Consider the following 14,963-nt stretch of genomic DNA (forward strand, 5'->3'; position numbering starts at 1 on the left):
ACCAGAGACAAACCTCAGACCATTGTGAGACAGGTTAGTTTTACCCTACTAATGGGTGCTATAGTTGAGATTCCTGCATTGGAGGGGGTTGGACTAGATGACCCTCCGGGTCCCTTCCAACTCTATAATTCTATGATTCTATTATTCTGACTGCTCTTTAACAGTAAAATACAGCATTTCTCCCCATCTGATGTTATCTCTGATTTTGGCGTGGTGGTACTTAGATCAGAGATCTTTCTAACTGACCCACAACTAGATGAGAGTGTTTTGCCCAAAATTGCTTTGGAGACAAATGGAGATGCCTGGTGGGTCTAATATGGCTGAAAGGGCAGAAGTTCCAGACTGCTGGAATAATCTAAGGTTGAAAACTTACCTAGAATTAAGATACATTGTGCAAAGTAGGACCTGTTTCCAAGCAAACATGCATGGGAATGTGCAACATTCAGTTATTGGTTGAGCCCTAATATTTACCAAACTTTCAGAGTAGGAATAAGCCAAGCATTTACTGGACTTTAAATAAGATCTGTTCAATGATTTAGTTTCCTTTTTTATTGTATATGTGTGAAATGTTAATGGAACTGATTTTATTGATGCTTTTGAATTATGGTGCTGGAGGAGACTCTTGAGAGTCCCATGGACTGCTAGAAGATCAAACCTATCCATTCTTAAGGAAATCAGCCCTGAGTGCTCCCTGGAAGGACAGATCGTGAAGCTGAGGCTCCAATACTTTGGCCACCTCATGAGAAGAGAAGAATCCTTGGAAAAGACCCTGATGTTGGGAAAGATTGAGGGCACTAGGAGAAGGGGACGACAGAGGACAAGATGGTTGGACAGTGTTCTCGAAGCTACGAACATGAGTTTGACCAAACTGCGGGAGGCAGTGCAAGACAGGAGTGCCTGGCGTGCTATGGTCCATGGGGTCACGAAGAGTCGGACACGACTAAACGACTAAACAACAACAACAAAAATGCCTTGTATTAATGGCAGTGCATAGTGTTTAAGTAAGTAAGTAAGTAAGTAAGTGGATAGGGAAGTAAGTAAGTAAATAAATAAATAAATGACTATAAGTATTCCTTTTCACCAGGGTCCCTAGCCACTTTTATCATTTTAATTTGTCACTCACTGTCAGATTTTTCAGTGTGTGTATATTCTTCTTGGATTATGGCTATAAGTGGGGAGATGAAAACTGTAGGACTTGTAGTATTGTAGGACTGCTGGAAAGGCTAAACAGAGTTTGTGCTCTGGATGGATCAAGAATGCCCAATGGTATCACAATATTTCTGAGGTAAGATCTCAGTCTCATTCTATAGATTCTGGGCTTGGAACTCCCCATTTACAGGCTTGGTTTCCGTTTTTCCATAGATGAAAAGATACTAAGATATTCATGACTGGGTACAGATGGTGTGCACTCTTTTGCATTTTCTCCATGTCAATAGACACTTTGACCTGGCTTGCCTCCTATTAGAAATTAATATTATTTTTCTTACTCTTTTTTCCCTCTCTCTCCCCATCTGTTCAGAGAAAAAAAAATGAAGACACACACAGAGGGCACTAAAATGTTCTGTGCTATTTTTATATGCTTTTCCACAATTCCGAAGTCACAGAAGCACAGCTGAAAAAAATCTTTCTTAGTCAATTAATAGAAAAAAAACTAGTGTAGATTTTTTTAAAAAAAATGAAAACAAAGCCAAAAAACCCCCACTGGAAATATTATGAAATATGACTCTCAATGAGATAGGAATGGAACATTCAAAGTAGCAGGCTTTTAGCTATGCAATGCCTTGTGAAAAATATCAGTCTGGGTGGGGGTCAGCAGGTGCTGCCTCCTGGGCCTAATCCAGTCCCTTGATTATTAGCTACCCTTTCCCACCAGTTTTCAAGCACATCCTCAAATATCACAGGAGAATGGGAGGGAGACAGACATACAGAGGAATTAAATAAGGTTTGTTGTCTAGGTGGTTCCTTGATCTAGTTGAATCCACAAACCAAGTGATGGATGTTGCCAGGTATGCTTTTGTCTGGCTTAGCCTGGTGTACCAGCTGTGCTCGTTTCTGTAAGAGACATATCTGGCTGTGGCAACACAAGCTTTAATTACATCACAATTTGATTAATGAAATATGCTTGACAAGAGACTGCCTTTCAAGATGCTTTGGAAACTGAAATTGATACAGAGTGCCAGTTAAGTTCTTTATCTGTGCTTTAATAATGTCACATGTTCCTGCTATAACAGCTTTCCTGTGTTTCCAGTCCTAAATTGAAACCCTGGAATTGAAACCTTTAGAATCCTAATACAGTAAGGTTTCAGACTTGGGATAGCTGAAAAACTGCGTGGGGTTTTTCTTCTTCTTCTTTGTATTAGCCTCCTTAAAACCATCAATGCATATTATTTTGCATGGCCTGCCAATGGCTGAGGTGCACTTTGCCTAGTGTAATGGGGGCAAAACTTGAGTCTCACCACAATTCCAAGCCCACCTCAATCTCAAATTTCTGGCTGGAAAACTGTCTTGGGAAGAAATTGCTAACAACTTAATCTTAAATTTGGTGAGTCGCTAAAAATATTTTTTTAATGAGTAGCTAATTAAAGCAAACGTTGTTCTTTGTTAGAGGCAGCATAAGTAAATCCACAGTTTTATAGTGAGTTATGAAAATGAAACACTTACTGAGCTGTATAAGAATGCTTAAACCTCACACTTTAGGCAAAGTTTGCCAGTGCAGGCAGAACCTATAAATCAGGTGTTTGTGTTTTCTTTCTTCAGGTACCTCCACACTAGACATTGAGGGTTGTATTCAACAAAGCGCTAAGCAGATCATTCCATCAGTACAATAATCCACTGTGCACCTCCTAAATCTGTTTTGGGTTTCCCCCCAACCGTTCAGACCAGATTGGGGGATAGCATGGGGGGGCAGGGGGGGATACCCTTGCACCAGCACAAAAATGCAGTTGAATACTGCCCTTAGCGTTAATTGTCATGGTTTATACACTCAGTTTTTGAGGGGCATCCAAACAATGCCATCCAATCATTGTATTGTCCTGCACATACCCTAATATTCTTTCATCTTTTCTCAGACCACAAAAGTCCAATTTCTTTCAAAAGAAGAGTAGCATAGTACTAATCTTCTGTCTTTTAAAAAAAGTGGACTTTTCACATAGGCAACGATGTACCAGGGAAGTGAAGATATCACAACTCAATACATAACCTTTGAGGTGGTTATCTTTTTTCTATTTTCAGCTTTTTTAAAACTGAAAGTGTGCTATAGAATAAAGAAATACAACCACTATTATTATCCAGATTGCTAAAATGGTGGTAAACCATGGTGGTAAAAAAAAAAATAGTAATAATGTATGCTCACCACCATTTTAGAAACTTGGTTAATAATAGCACTGATCAGAAAGGGTTATTTAAAATCATTTTTAATATATGTAATTAACATTATAACACTACAACACTCTTTCATTTAAAAAATGTAGCCAGAAAAGTGTTTTAGTGCTAATTAATCAAGAGATCAAAAAAAATATAGAGTGATAAAATGGCAACCACCACAAAAATTATAGTGAATGCCTGCTGGACTTCAACTGGCTGTTCAGGTGAGCTGGACCTTCTCCTTTCCCACCAACAGCAGTTTTGTCACACCCATTGCTGGGGATGGAATGTTACAGGATGAAAACATAGAAATAGTGGAATTTGCACATATAAAGCACACTCCTAATGACTTGGAAAGTCAGTTGCAATTCCACTTGTAGTGTACAATAGAAAATTAATGACTGGGTGGCAGTCTTCTTTTAACATGAGAGGAAAATAAGTTCATTTTATTTTCCTATTCACTATAGTCTGAGCATGCAACTGAGTATTGTAAGACTTAGTTGAGATGAGAACACAATCATCCCTCTGACCTGACTTATTGAGGTGGTAATGTTTGGGTTTTCTGTGTGTTTATTTATTTTACAGATGATCCATTATCAATTTGTGGCTCAATTAGAAATCCATTGTTTATACATTGAGATAGATACTTACAAAGAAGGATCTTGGACGAGGTCTTTAAGGTTTATCCCACTACGATCCTCTGCAAGGTTCCTGAAGCAACTGTCACTCACTAAAAAAAGAGAAAGAGAAATACAAGAGATGAAAATATGTTACACATGTATAGTACCTTTAAATCAATTGAATGATGTTGGTCTTATGATAAAATTTTACTAAAAGACTGCAGTATTTTACTGTATTCTAAAGATTATGAATATGAAGCAATGCTGACTGAAAAAACACAATGTCAAAATCAGGATACTGAATACCAAGAATAGAAAATGCCTCATCTAGGAATTAAAATACTGCAAATTTCTTTGGTTCTGAACAGGTAGACAACCCTAACAAACTATTAAAACAGGAGAAGACACTTTGAGGACCAAACTAGACACAACACAGACAGAGACATGAAAAGAAGTACATGTCCATCATGTTTAGATCTAAAGTGGTGGGGAGCGATTCAGGAAAACATACGGTACTTTAACGGTAAAAGTTACTTGGGGTGGAAAGAACTATGGCAGTAAAAAAAAACATCCCGCAGTATTGCTGGGAGTGGCCTTCACACATTTGTGTAGAACCTGTGGTCCTCCAGATTTCCTAGACTATAGCTCCCATCAGTTCTGACCATTGATGATGTTGGCTGGAGCTGATGGGAGACCAACACCTGGAAGCCCAAAGGTTCAACACCCCTGGTATAGACTCTATAGAGTTGAGCTTTTTAGTTTGCTGGTGACTTAGCTATGCCTACATTTTAGCCAATATTCTGTCTCAGTAGGTAGCTATGTCTTTACCAACCCCACTAGCTGCCAGAACATTTAATTTCACCTGTTCTTACCCCAGGCCACATAGAATTTGCTGATGACAGAAAACTGGGACAAAACTACCAATCCCACTGAGTATAAGATTAAAATTCAAAATGACCTAGATAATTGCTGAATTTCATTTTGTGTTTCTTACATCTCAATGTTTCAAAGCCAAGCATTAACATACTCATTACAAAGAAAAAAATGCATATGCAAAATTCAGGAAGTTGGGGGGAAGAGCTATAGTCTATGTCAGGCATGGGCAAACTCGGCCCTCCAGATGTTTTTGGGACTACAACTCCCATCATCCCTAGCTAACAGGACAAGTGGTCAGGGATGGTGGGAATTGTAGTCCCAAAACATCTGGAGGGCCGAGTTTGCCCATGCCTGATCTATGTTTAAGGAAGCAAGGTACAGCCTCCAGCTGAGGTTACTTTATGGACTATTTTAATTGAAGGAAACATAACTGTTATAGCGAATTACTGAGGGTTAGTATGCATAAAAGGGGATGCAATAGAGCCTCTCTATTCAGCATCATCTAGGCCTCAGCTGAAGTACTATATACCCAGATTCCATTATTCATAGACTTACTGTTGGCATTTGGAGAAACCAACATTCTGGTTGAAATCTGAAGCTCTGGAACTTTCAAATCCTGCTAAACTGTGGCAGTCATATTGAAGTCTACCCCCCAGGATTACTTCAACTATCAAATTTTCCTCACAAAATGAACAAGCAAGATCATGCCTCTGTATGAACCAAGCCTCTGAGCCATCAGAAGCTTATAAAAAGAGCCAAACTCACACACGATGTTGTCTGCATGATGGAGGGTTGAGCTCACTCCACCAAGGACAATGCTGGCATTTGAGAACAAATGGTGACTGTGAAGTTCATTTGAGATTGTCTAAGTTATTTTGTGCTACCTCAGCTGCCCCCTGGTCCTTAAAGCTAGGAGGAGCAGGTAGGACAATTCTGCAGTGCTCTTTCCAGCAGTTAAAGGAAGAGACAGAACAGGATAGCAATTGTAGAGTGTACAGGCAGGCTTTTCCGTAACAATTTGCAAGTTTGGAATATGTTTCCAGCATTTTCAATTTAACTTGCTAGACCTGTAGGTCTCATGGTGTATGGAATGTTATTTTAACACTCAACACCTAAAGTAAATGTGAGCTTATAACGTGTAAACATCAAGCAAAGCAAGCATTTCCTAATGCCCTTGAGAACAGCCCAGAGGAGAACTTCACTGTAATGTTCTTGTTCTATTGAATACTAGATCATACTATCACCCAAAGAGGCTCTACTATTATGAACGCATGTAATTGATAAAGGCAGAAAACTAAGCATACTTTCACACACACAAATACAAGATATAAAGATAAACTGTATTAATGACTCATTGCAATTATTAACATACATAGCTGGGGTGCATGAAAAATGATTTTCATTTAAAGATCAGAGAAATTTTCTTCTACAAATTATTTTAAAATATGCAACGTAATATTTGCGTACACCCATAAAATATGTATTAGACCTTTTCATTTTTTCAGTTCACCATTTTACAGCATCCCAGTTATATGTCATATAACTTCTATACATATTTCAAATTATCACACATTTAACAGTAGCATTCAATGTGTATTTACTTTCTGTTGGTGGTTCATGGTGTTAATATCATTGGCAAATAATTTGCAAGTGTATCAACACTGGCAGTTTCCTGAAGAAAGTACTAGTTTTGGGCACAGCAGGAAGCATTTTTTGTGTGAAAAAATATTAAAATTAAAAATGCAGACATCCATATATTTCAGAGAACAAAGCTTATGGATCATTTCACCATTGTTCCAATATTTTCCATTCTATTAAAAAAATGATGGTTTCTAGTACCCTTCTGTCACATCGCCATTCCTGCTACTCACTCCATGTGTTATATATAGCTCAGCTTCTGCAGAGTGGAGCATTTCTACTCATAGCCTCCCTACATAATTTAAAACCCTAGAAGATCAACATTCTGAGTTGTACATGAGCAAGCATCCCACTATAGAATCTCAGCTCCCAACATGTGGAAGGCAGCAGAAAGAATGACAAAGGGCGTGGATGCCATTTCATAGACTATTTGGCTCTTCTATGGAATCTGTTGCCCCACTACACTGAAAAGAGCATAGAAGTGATTGACTGATTTCTTTGAGGGTAAAAAGAAGTGGATACTGAAAACTATGAAAATTCTTGTTCCTGGAAATGTGCTTCTGCACTGGGTGTAAAAGCAGCTTCCCAGAGAGAGTGTGCCAACTGGAGAAAGGCTGGTGCTCAGTAGCCATTTCTGATATTTTGAATCACTATCAGTTTGCATTGAATTTCATTAATTGTTTGAATAATTTGTCTGTTTGAAAAGTAGAACACAAATATCAAATCAAATCAAAATAAACTGCTTAATATTCAAATCTCCTACTGACTGCTTCATATAGATATTATACAGACCTAAAGCATCCCACAGCACAACTGATTATCCATCAGGGTGATCAAGACCAATTCTGTCTCAAAGTCAGGTCTGAATCTGCACAGAAATAAGTTTTCTCCAGGAGAGTCTGCAGCTTGACTGCCACCACCCTCTCAAGCCCCTTACCCCAAAAAGGGGGTACTACTGCTGGCCAGCTACTTAAGGATGCTGTGGAGGCAGCAAAATAAGCCGCCAGGTGCATGTGCTCATTAATAGTTTCTATACTCTCACATGGTCAACATTCCCCAGCACACTGTTAGCCACACACACATACATACACACACACACACACACACACACACTCATTCAAGATTTTTATGTCCTGCCCTTCCTCCAACCTGAAGCAAAGTATATAGAGCAAACAATATGCAATACTACTTTCATTCCCCCCCAAAAAAATAGCACACCCCCATAAAAAATATACTGCACAGGAAGCTCCTTCGGGGTGGGGAGGTGGCAGAAGAAGCACTCAACAGAGGGAAATGCTGCTCAGGAATACTTTAGTCCTGCTGTACGTGCACAAAACCAGGACAAAAAATATGAATAAGAGGTCTAACTGGATCAGAGCCAAAGTGTTTTTAAGCACAGTCGGGAAAACAAGAAACTGCAGATTGAGATTCTGTTTTTCACAGGCTGTGTCATATTCTCTAACCATAATGAAATGAGACATTTATCTTTTGTAATCATTGACCCAGTGTATTACAACTGTTTCTAATGATGTATTTCATAAGCCTTGCAACATTTTCTGTGGCCAAGGGCCACTGAACCTATTTGGTGTTCCTCAATCTTAATTTTACTCATAACTCAGCTATGCTGGAATCCAACTGTGCTTTCCTATACACAATAAGTCATGCTGGAGTTGGAGGCACAACTCAAAACTGAGTACATTCAAATGAATAATAATAATACTGTAATAATAATAATAATAGTAGTAGCCATTATTTGAACACTGGACTGAAAACAAAAACAGAGTAAAGGCACCTTTAACTTAGAAAGATGATGGCCTAGATCAGGCACCCCCAAACTGCGGCCCTCCAGATGTTTTGGCCTACAACTCCCATGATCCCTAGCTAACAGGACCAGTGGTCGGGGAAGATGGGAATTGTAGTCCAAAACATCTGGAGGGCCGAAGTTTGGGGATGCCTGGCCTATATCTTAAGAACTATGATCAGAGTTCCACTAATTGAACAGGGGTTTTCCACTTCCTTCTTTTAGGTGCTGTCTTCTGCAACCCCCAAGAAACCATATCATTCAATTCAGCATAGATAACTGAAGCTGCAGAAGAAAATCAGAAGTCAAACACCCTCTTTCATTGCACTGCAGAAAGACCTTAAACTTGGACAAGTAGAATAATGGCAGCCAAATCCGACTTTTCCAGCACAGGTGTTCCACACCACCTTCAACAGCCTTGCCACAACATTCCACATTACCTACTATAGCTTCCAGGATTCCCAACACAGAGTGCACTGCAATAATCCAGTTTGGCGGTTACCAGTGCCTGCAGTACTGTAGGCTAACCTATCCAAATCTAGGAACAGCCACACTACACTAGCAGTAGCTGGCAGGAATTACTATTGGCTACCAAAGCCACTTAGGTCTTCAGTGACAGAGATAGAGCCAGAAGTACCCCCAACCCCAAGTTATGTATCTGCTCAAAGAAAGTGCACTCACATCCAAAACAGGCAACTGACCTATTTCCTGGACCCAGTAACTACTGTTACTTACCCACACAGCTGCTAACTTATCAAGATTCAAACTCAGATTACTGGCCATCATCCAGCCCACCACTGTGTCCAAGCATCATACCAGTTCCTGCACTGTCATACCTTATGGAGAAATACAGTGGTACCTCTACTTACGAATTAAATGCGTTCCGAAGGCACATTTGTAAGTCGAAAAAATTTGCAAGTCGAATCCCATAGGAATGCATTGGGAGAAAAATTTCATAAGTAGAAGCAACCCTATCTAAAAATTCATAAGTAGAAAAAATCCTATCTAAACCGCATCCAAGATGGCGGATGGAGCTCCATTCGTAAGTAGAAACATTCGTAAGTAGAGTTATTCGTAAGTAGAGGTACCACTGTAAGTTATATTGTCATCAACAGCGTGATGAGACCACACTCCAAATCCCCTAATAACCACTCTATATTTCATATAGATGTCAAAAAGCATTATGAATAAATTAGTCCTCTGCAGAACCTCACAACAGTGTAACACCCAGTGGGTCAAAGAACACTTGCCCAATGATGCTCTCTGGAACAGACCCTGGGGATGGGAACAGAACCACTGTAAAACAATGCCCACCCCACAGTCAGTCTAAAAGGATACCACAGCTGTTTGTATAAAAAAAACTCAAAGAGATTGAGAAGAGGAAGCAAGGTCGCACTTCCCTCTGTCTCTTTCTCTCACAACAAAAATCACACACCAGGGCAACCAAGACTGATTCTGTCAGGAGTATGGGCAGGAGTCAGGCTCTGGGGCCTGTAGTGCTTTGCAGGACTGGGGCCTGGCTCAGCTTGTGCTGGAGAGGCAAGGAGTGGTCACTCAGGTGAGGCCACTTGATACCTCACTGCACCTGGTGGCAGGAGCTGGGAGGGATAAAAGCTCAGCATTTCCCTTCAGCTCTTTGCCACAGCAACGCTATCCCTGCCTGGTTGCCTCTGGCCTCTTGCTCCTTGGAGCCTTGCCTTGCCGACGCCTTGATCCTCGACCCTTGGATCCTTGCCTTGCCGACGCCTTGCTCCTTGGACCCTCGCCTTGCTGACGCCATGATCCTCGACCCTTGGACCTCTGCCTTGCCGACACCTTGATCCTCGACCCTTGGACCTTTGCCTTGCCGACGCCTTGCTCCTTGACCCTGCGACTGCCTGCTACTGGACTCTCAGCCCTGCACCTGTTCCTGCTTCTACACCTCCATCTTGCCTCTGGTCCTGACGTCCCCAGCCAGGGCTTCAACCACCCACCGACTGGACCGTGACAGATTCTATCCCCAAACCAGTCCTGAACCTAGACTAGAATGGGTAGCTAATATCTTCCAATAAACTTTACAGTAGTCCCACTACCCTCTACAAGTCCCTTGCCCAACTTACTGTACAGTATATATTTGCAACTAGTTGGTCGCTCTCGCAAACCATGAAGTTCAGGTTACAGAGAAGTACTTTCTTTTATCCATCCTGAATCTTCACATTCAGCTTCACTGGTTGTCCCCAAGTTCTAGAGTTATGAGAAGGGGAATTCTCTATCAACTTTCTACATACCATACACTTCTATCATGTCAGTTCTAACTTGACTTCTCTCTAAATTCAAAAGCCTCAAATGCTGCAGCCTTTCTGCATAGAGGAGTTTCTCTATCCCACTAATCACGTTGGTTGCCTTTTCTGAACCTTTTCCTGCTCTGCAATATCCTTTTGAAAGTGAGACAAACTGAATTATTCCAAACACAGCTGCACCATAGTTTTGTATAACAGCATTATGATATTGGGAGTTTTATTTTCAATTCCTTTCCTAACACTGCCACACACTAGGTCAGTATCTTCACTGAGCTATCCAGTATGACCCCATAAGTGTACATGTGAAATTTAAGACACCTCCCGCAACTTACTCTTGTTTACATTTTCTACCAATGTGGACATATTAGACTCATTTCAAGGTTCCTTGTTTGAATGTCCTATTCCAAGCATGTATGCTGATGATTCCAAATGTACATGCCATTAGCTTACCTACTCAAAGAAAATGGAAGCGACTTTTACAAAGGGGCGCCCACTAGATTCTAGCCAATGTCTGCACAAATCAGTCAACTGTTTCTTTCCAAGAAGAGAGAAGCCTGAAGTTAAATAATTTATCAGTGTGCCTTGGATGTCTAACAAAATCCAGGAGCACAAAAATAGTCTCAAGACATATAGAAAGAAAAAAGATTAAATGCTTCAAAACTACCAATGGCAAAACATCCGGATTATAGCAGTGTTGTTCTCTGCCATAAGTTTATACTGTATAGTATCATCTGCAGATATGACTCAATACATTTTGGGTAGAAAATGCAAATGGCATCCCCACACCTACCCCACCAAGGTGGAAGAAACAAGATTTAAGAAATTTTTGCCATCTAATGGTAACTCAAAAACTGTGGCTCAGTATGAAATTATGTTTGTGTAACTACAAAGTCTGTCCGTATCTTTATTTCAGGCCATAGTTATAAAATTTCTCCTATCATGCCCCTTTAGAGTTTGTTTGGGCACTTCAAAATCATTTTGATGAGGATGGTGAAAAGCATGTATTTATTCTACAGAAAAATGAAATCCAAAGTGCTAATGTTCAACACAGTCCTACTTTAAAGTTTTTTTTCTTATTTTCTAAACTGCAGACGTGTACTACCGTATTCAGAAAGAAATATATTTTATTCTTGAGCATTCAGAACCACAGGCTATATGGGCAAATGTTAGGTTGTGCTTTTACCCTATTAAATACCTATATTTTTCTTTGAATCCCTGTTGAGTCATTGGAAAAGCTATAATATCTATTAGACTTAAGGAAACCTGCAATTGATGTCTTATTTTAAACTTAGGATTGCTTGGGCAATTTGCCATCTGAATTTCCCTTCTGATTTTGGGGCTCCAAGTTACCTTATCTCACTTGAAGAACAGCGCCAATGAATTAACAACCCACATTAACCAGACTTTCTTCATGCTGCTATACATGGCATGTGTAATTTGAAACATTTTAAAGTTCGTAACTCTTACGGGTTACTGATGTGCACGTGCACAACTACATCAAGATACCTTCCTGGCCAGTGCCTTAATCAATATGTATATCACTTGTGCACATCAGAAAGTGTAAAGAAAGGAACACCTGAAAATTGCTGCACATGCACTAATTCCAAAAAGAAGTGTTTAAAACAAATTAAACTAGAGTTCAGACAAAGAAAAGCATAAGGCAGAACAACTCCTGGAATAATAGTGACACACAAACCATCCATTCATCCCCAGTTTTAATCAATTGAGTTCTCTTACTAAGTGGTGACATTTCCTATTGGAGCCACTTCAAACTGAGTTTCAGTTTTGTCCCATTTGCTTATATTTTTTAATCAAGGCAAGTTAACAGCTATCATTAAGGTTTAAATGTTAACAGTCTTAATTGTTTAATTAAAAGCATAAGCCCTCCCTCCACACAACAATATGTTTTTAACAAAACATATCCATAATTATTTAGACATGTGTGAAAGATTTGTAGTTACATAATGTGTCATATTGTGCATAATTTGAAGTTACTGAATGAAGAATGAGCTAGACTGTTTGTTAGAACACTGAAGCAGAGCAGGTGTAGCTGAATAGCTAAGATTTGCTATTACCATGCTAGGCTTAGTCTTGTAATATGAGGAAATAGCACACAAACCTTAGCTTACTGAATATAAGTAAACCTGCATAGACAGAAAAATGAACATGTGAGAAATGTGCTAAATTTTAGTTTAGGAAACATTATGTAAAAAAAGCAATGTCTGACAAGTCAGTAGAAAATACTGAGGAGGTTTATCAAACTATGAGCAACATATTAAAACAAAAATGCAGAGTGTTCTCACTACAACGTCTGAACTCTGAAGGAACGTAAAGTGACTGTAAAAAAAGTTTAAAATCTTTTGAAAAAATATAGTTATTCAGGTTTGTCTTTCAGTTGTCATTTACCTTCTTAAATTCTCTAGAGACAAAGCATTTCCCCCCTAGCTTCTTGGAAAATTTGACACCACCTTAACTAGTGTTGCTCTATGCTGCAACCATAACAAAGGAGCTTGTATCAAAGACATATAATTAGTGTTTGGTTCTTTGATCGTAAGAGGTGCTGAAAATTGTAAGTCTTTATTAATAGCCACTTGCAAAATCAGACTCTAGATGCCATAATATCACTAAATTAGATTCTGTGAACTATCTAAAGATAAAATAACTCATTACTAAAAATATCTTTGTTTCTGAAGGAAATATAGTGATGTTTCTTCCACAAGAGAAAATGAAAGCATTTTAGCTCAAGGATTGTAAACTACTCCGACCATATAATTCAGAGATTCTGAATCATCTTCATGTGTGAGTTCACATCTTTTAAAATGTTTCCTCACAGGCATGGTCTTGCCAACTATACTGTGATTGGAAATTTAATCATAGCCAACTTGCATGTTTTTGCATATGTTAGTGAATTTTAGAAAAGCTTTGCAAATTCTGTCCCTGATATTATTTCCTCTAGTCAATTTCTCTATCTCCAAGTGTGTCCTTTGAATGACAGGAAGCTCTTTGATCCAGTGGAAAGGGGAGAAGATATTTCCTTTTCTCCTGCAACCTCCAACACCACTCCAAAGGCTTCTTCAAGCCTCCAGAGCAGATTTGGTGGGGCACAGGGGGCTGCAGAGGGAAGGAGGAATCAGAAAAGATTTCATTCCCTCCTCCTTTCTACTCAAGGCAGCTTCCTCTGGAACAAAGAGCCTTCCATAAGAGGATGGATACAACCCTTGGGGGAAAGAAAGTACGGTAATTCTACATACAGAACCATTATTACTAAATACGCCTTGCACCTGGACAAGAGATTGTTGCTCTTGAGTTAACACAAAACTAATAAGAAAAGAGGAGTGTCCTGCAGCCAATTGGAAGCTGAGGAAGCCGAGCCGGAAGTTCAGCTTCCGAAAATCATTCGAAAACCGGAACACTCACTTCCGGGTTTTGATCATTTGGGAGCCGATTTGTTGGGGATCCAAGGCATTTGAGATCCAAGGTACGACTGTAAAATACAGCTAAAATGCAAAAACTAAAAACATCTTAAAGATAATTGTTAAAAAATGATTAAACTCTAATAGAATTAAAACAATATTTAAAGAGCAACATAGCAATGAAAATGAACTGCTAGGGGCCAACAATAGGTAAGGTCTATTTCCTTTTTGTTTGTAAGCTTCCCAGAAGATTGCTGGACTCAGTAGATCTTTGGTCTCAAGAGAAATGTTCTTGTGCTCATCCTTTTATATTAGGCAGTATGTTGGAGGAGGGGGGGCAGTGATGTACAGTCACATATGGTTCTCTCAAAATCCGCACCTGCTCTTAAACAAGAAAACTTGTGCACATCTCTTAGAGAATGGACACATTTGAATGAAATCCTCATATGTTTCAGAGAAATGCAGTAAACAGAATATTTGAGATTCAGCATAGATTTATACTAGGTCACTAAAACTGCCATCCCAGCTGTTTATGGTTCTCCAGCTTTTCTGCAAGGACACTCTGCTTAGAAACAGCAGTTAGAGCCCCATTTTAAAAAGCCAGGTGCAGCAATCTGGTATTTTAAAAACAGCCAGAGAAGCCAGCAATGGAGAATACTTTTCCTATATTCTTCCTAATTGTGAAAAACCCTTACTACTCTAGTCACACAGTGCACAGCAAGTTGTAGACAGACAAGTTGCTATTTTGAGCTTTTGCACTCTGAGATTGATCCACAATATAGCTGTTCTCTTGAAACTGCAGCAATTGTGTAAGCCGCTTATTTTTTATTGGAAAGAGAAAATTTGAAAGACTGGCTATATGATGACAAGATGCCTCCTGCTTACAAGATTATAAAATAATTTTGTCTGTAAACTGATGTTATTTTCTCATCTAGCCCTTTATTTAAGATGTGTGGGTACAGTTTTGCATTAC

The 14,963-nt window shown here is 39.4% G+C and overlaps 1 protein-coding gene across 20 annotated transcripts in view; it reads right to left on the bottom strand.

Moving 5' to 3' along the window:
• GPHN (gephyrin) overlaps positions 1-14,963 on the bottom strand; it is a 273,273-nt gene that overhangs the window by 182,341 nt on the left and 75,969 nt on the right. For all 20 annotated transcript variants that reach the window (XM_060274140.1, XM_060274146.1, XM_060274078.1 and 17 more), the window contains exon 2: positions 4,015-4,093. Coding sequence is in view for 17 of the 20 variants with exons in the window: in XM_060274078.1 (XP_060130061.1) it covers positions 4,015-4,093 (79 nt within the window). In the remaining 3 variants the exon portion in view is untranslated. The remainder of the gene's footprint in view (positions 1-4,014; positions 4,094-14,963) is intronic.

The sequence above is a fragment of the Zootoca vivipara genome, chromosome 1 (assembly GCF_963506605.1).
Source record: "Zootoca vivipara chromosome 1, rZooViv1.1, whole genome shotgun sequence".
Lineage (NCBI taxonomy): Eukaryota > Metazoa > Chordata > Lepidosauria > Squamata > Lacertidae > Zootoca > Zootoca vivipara.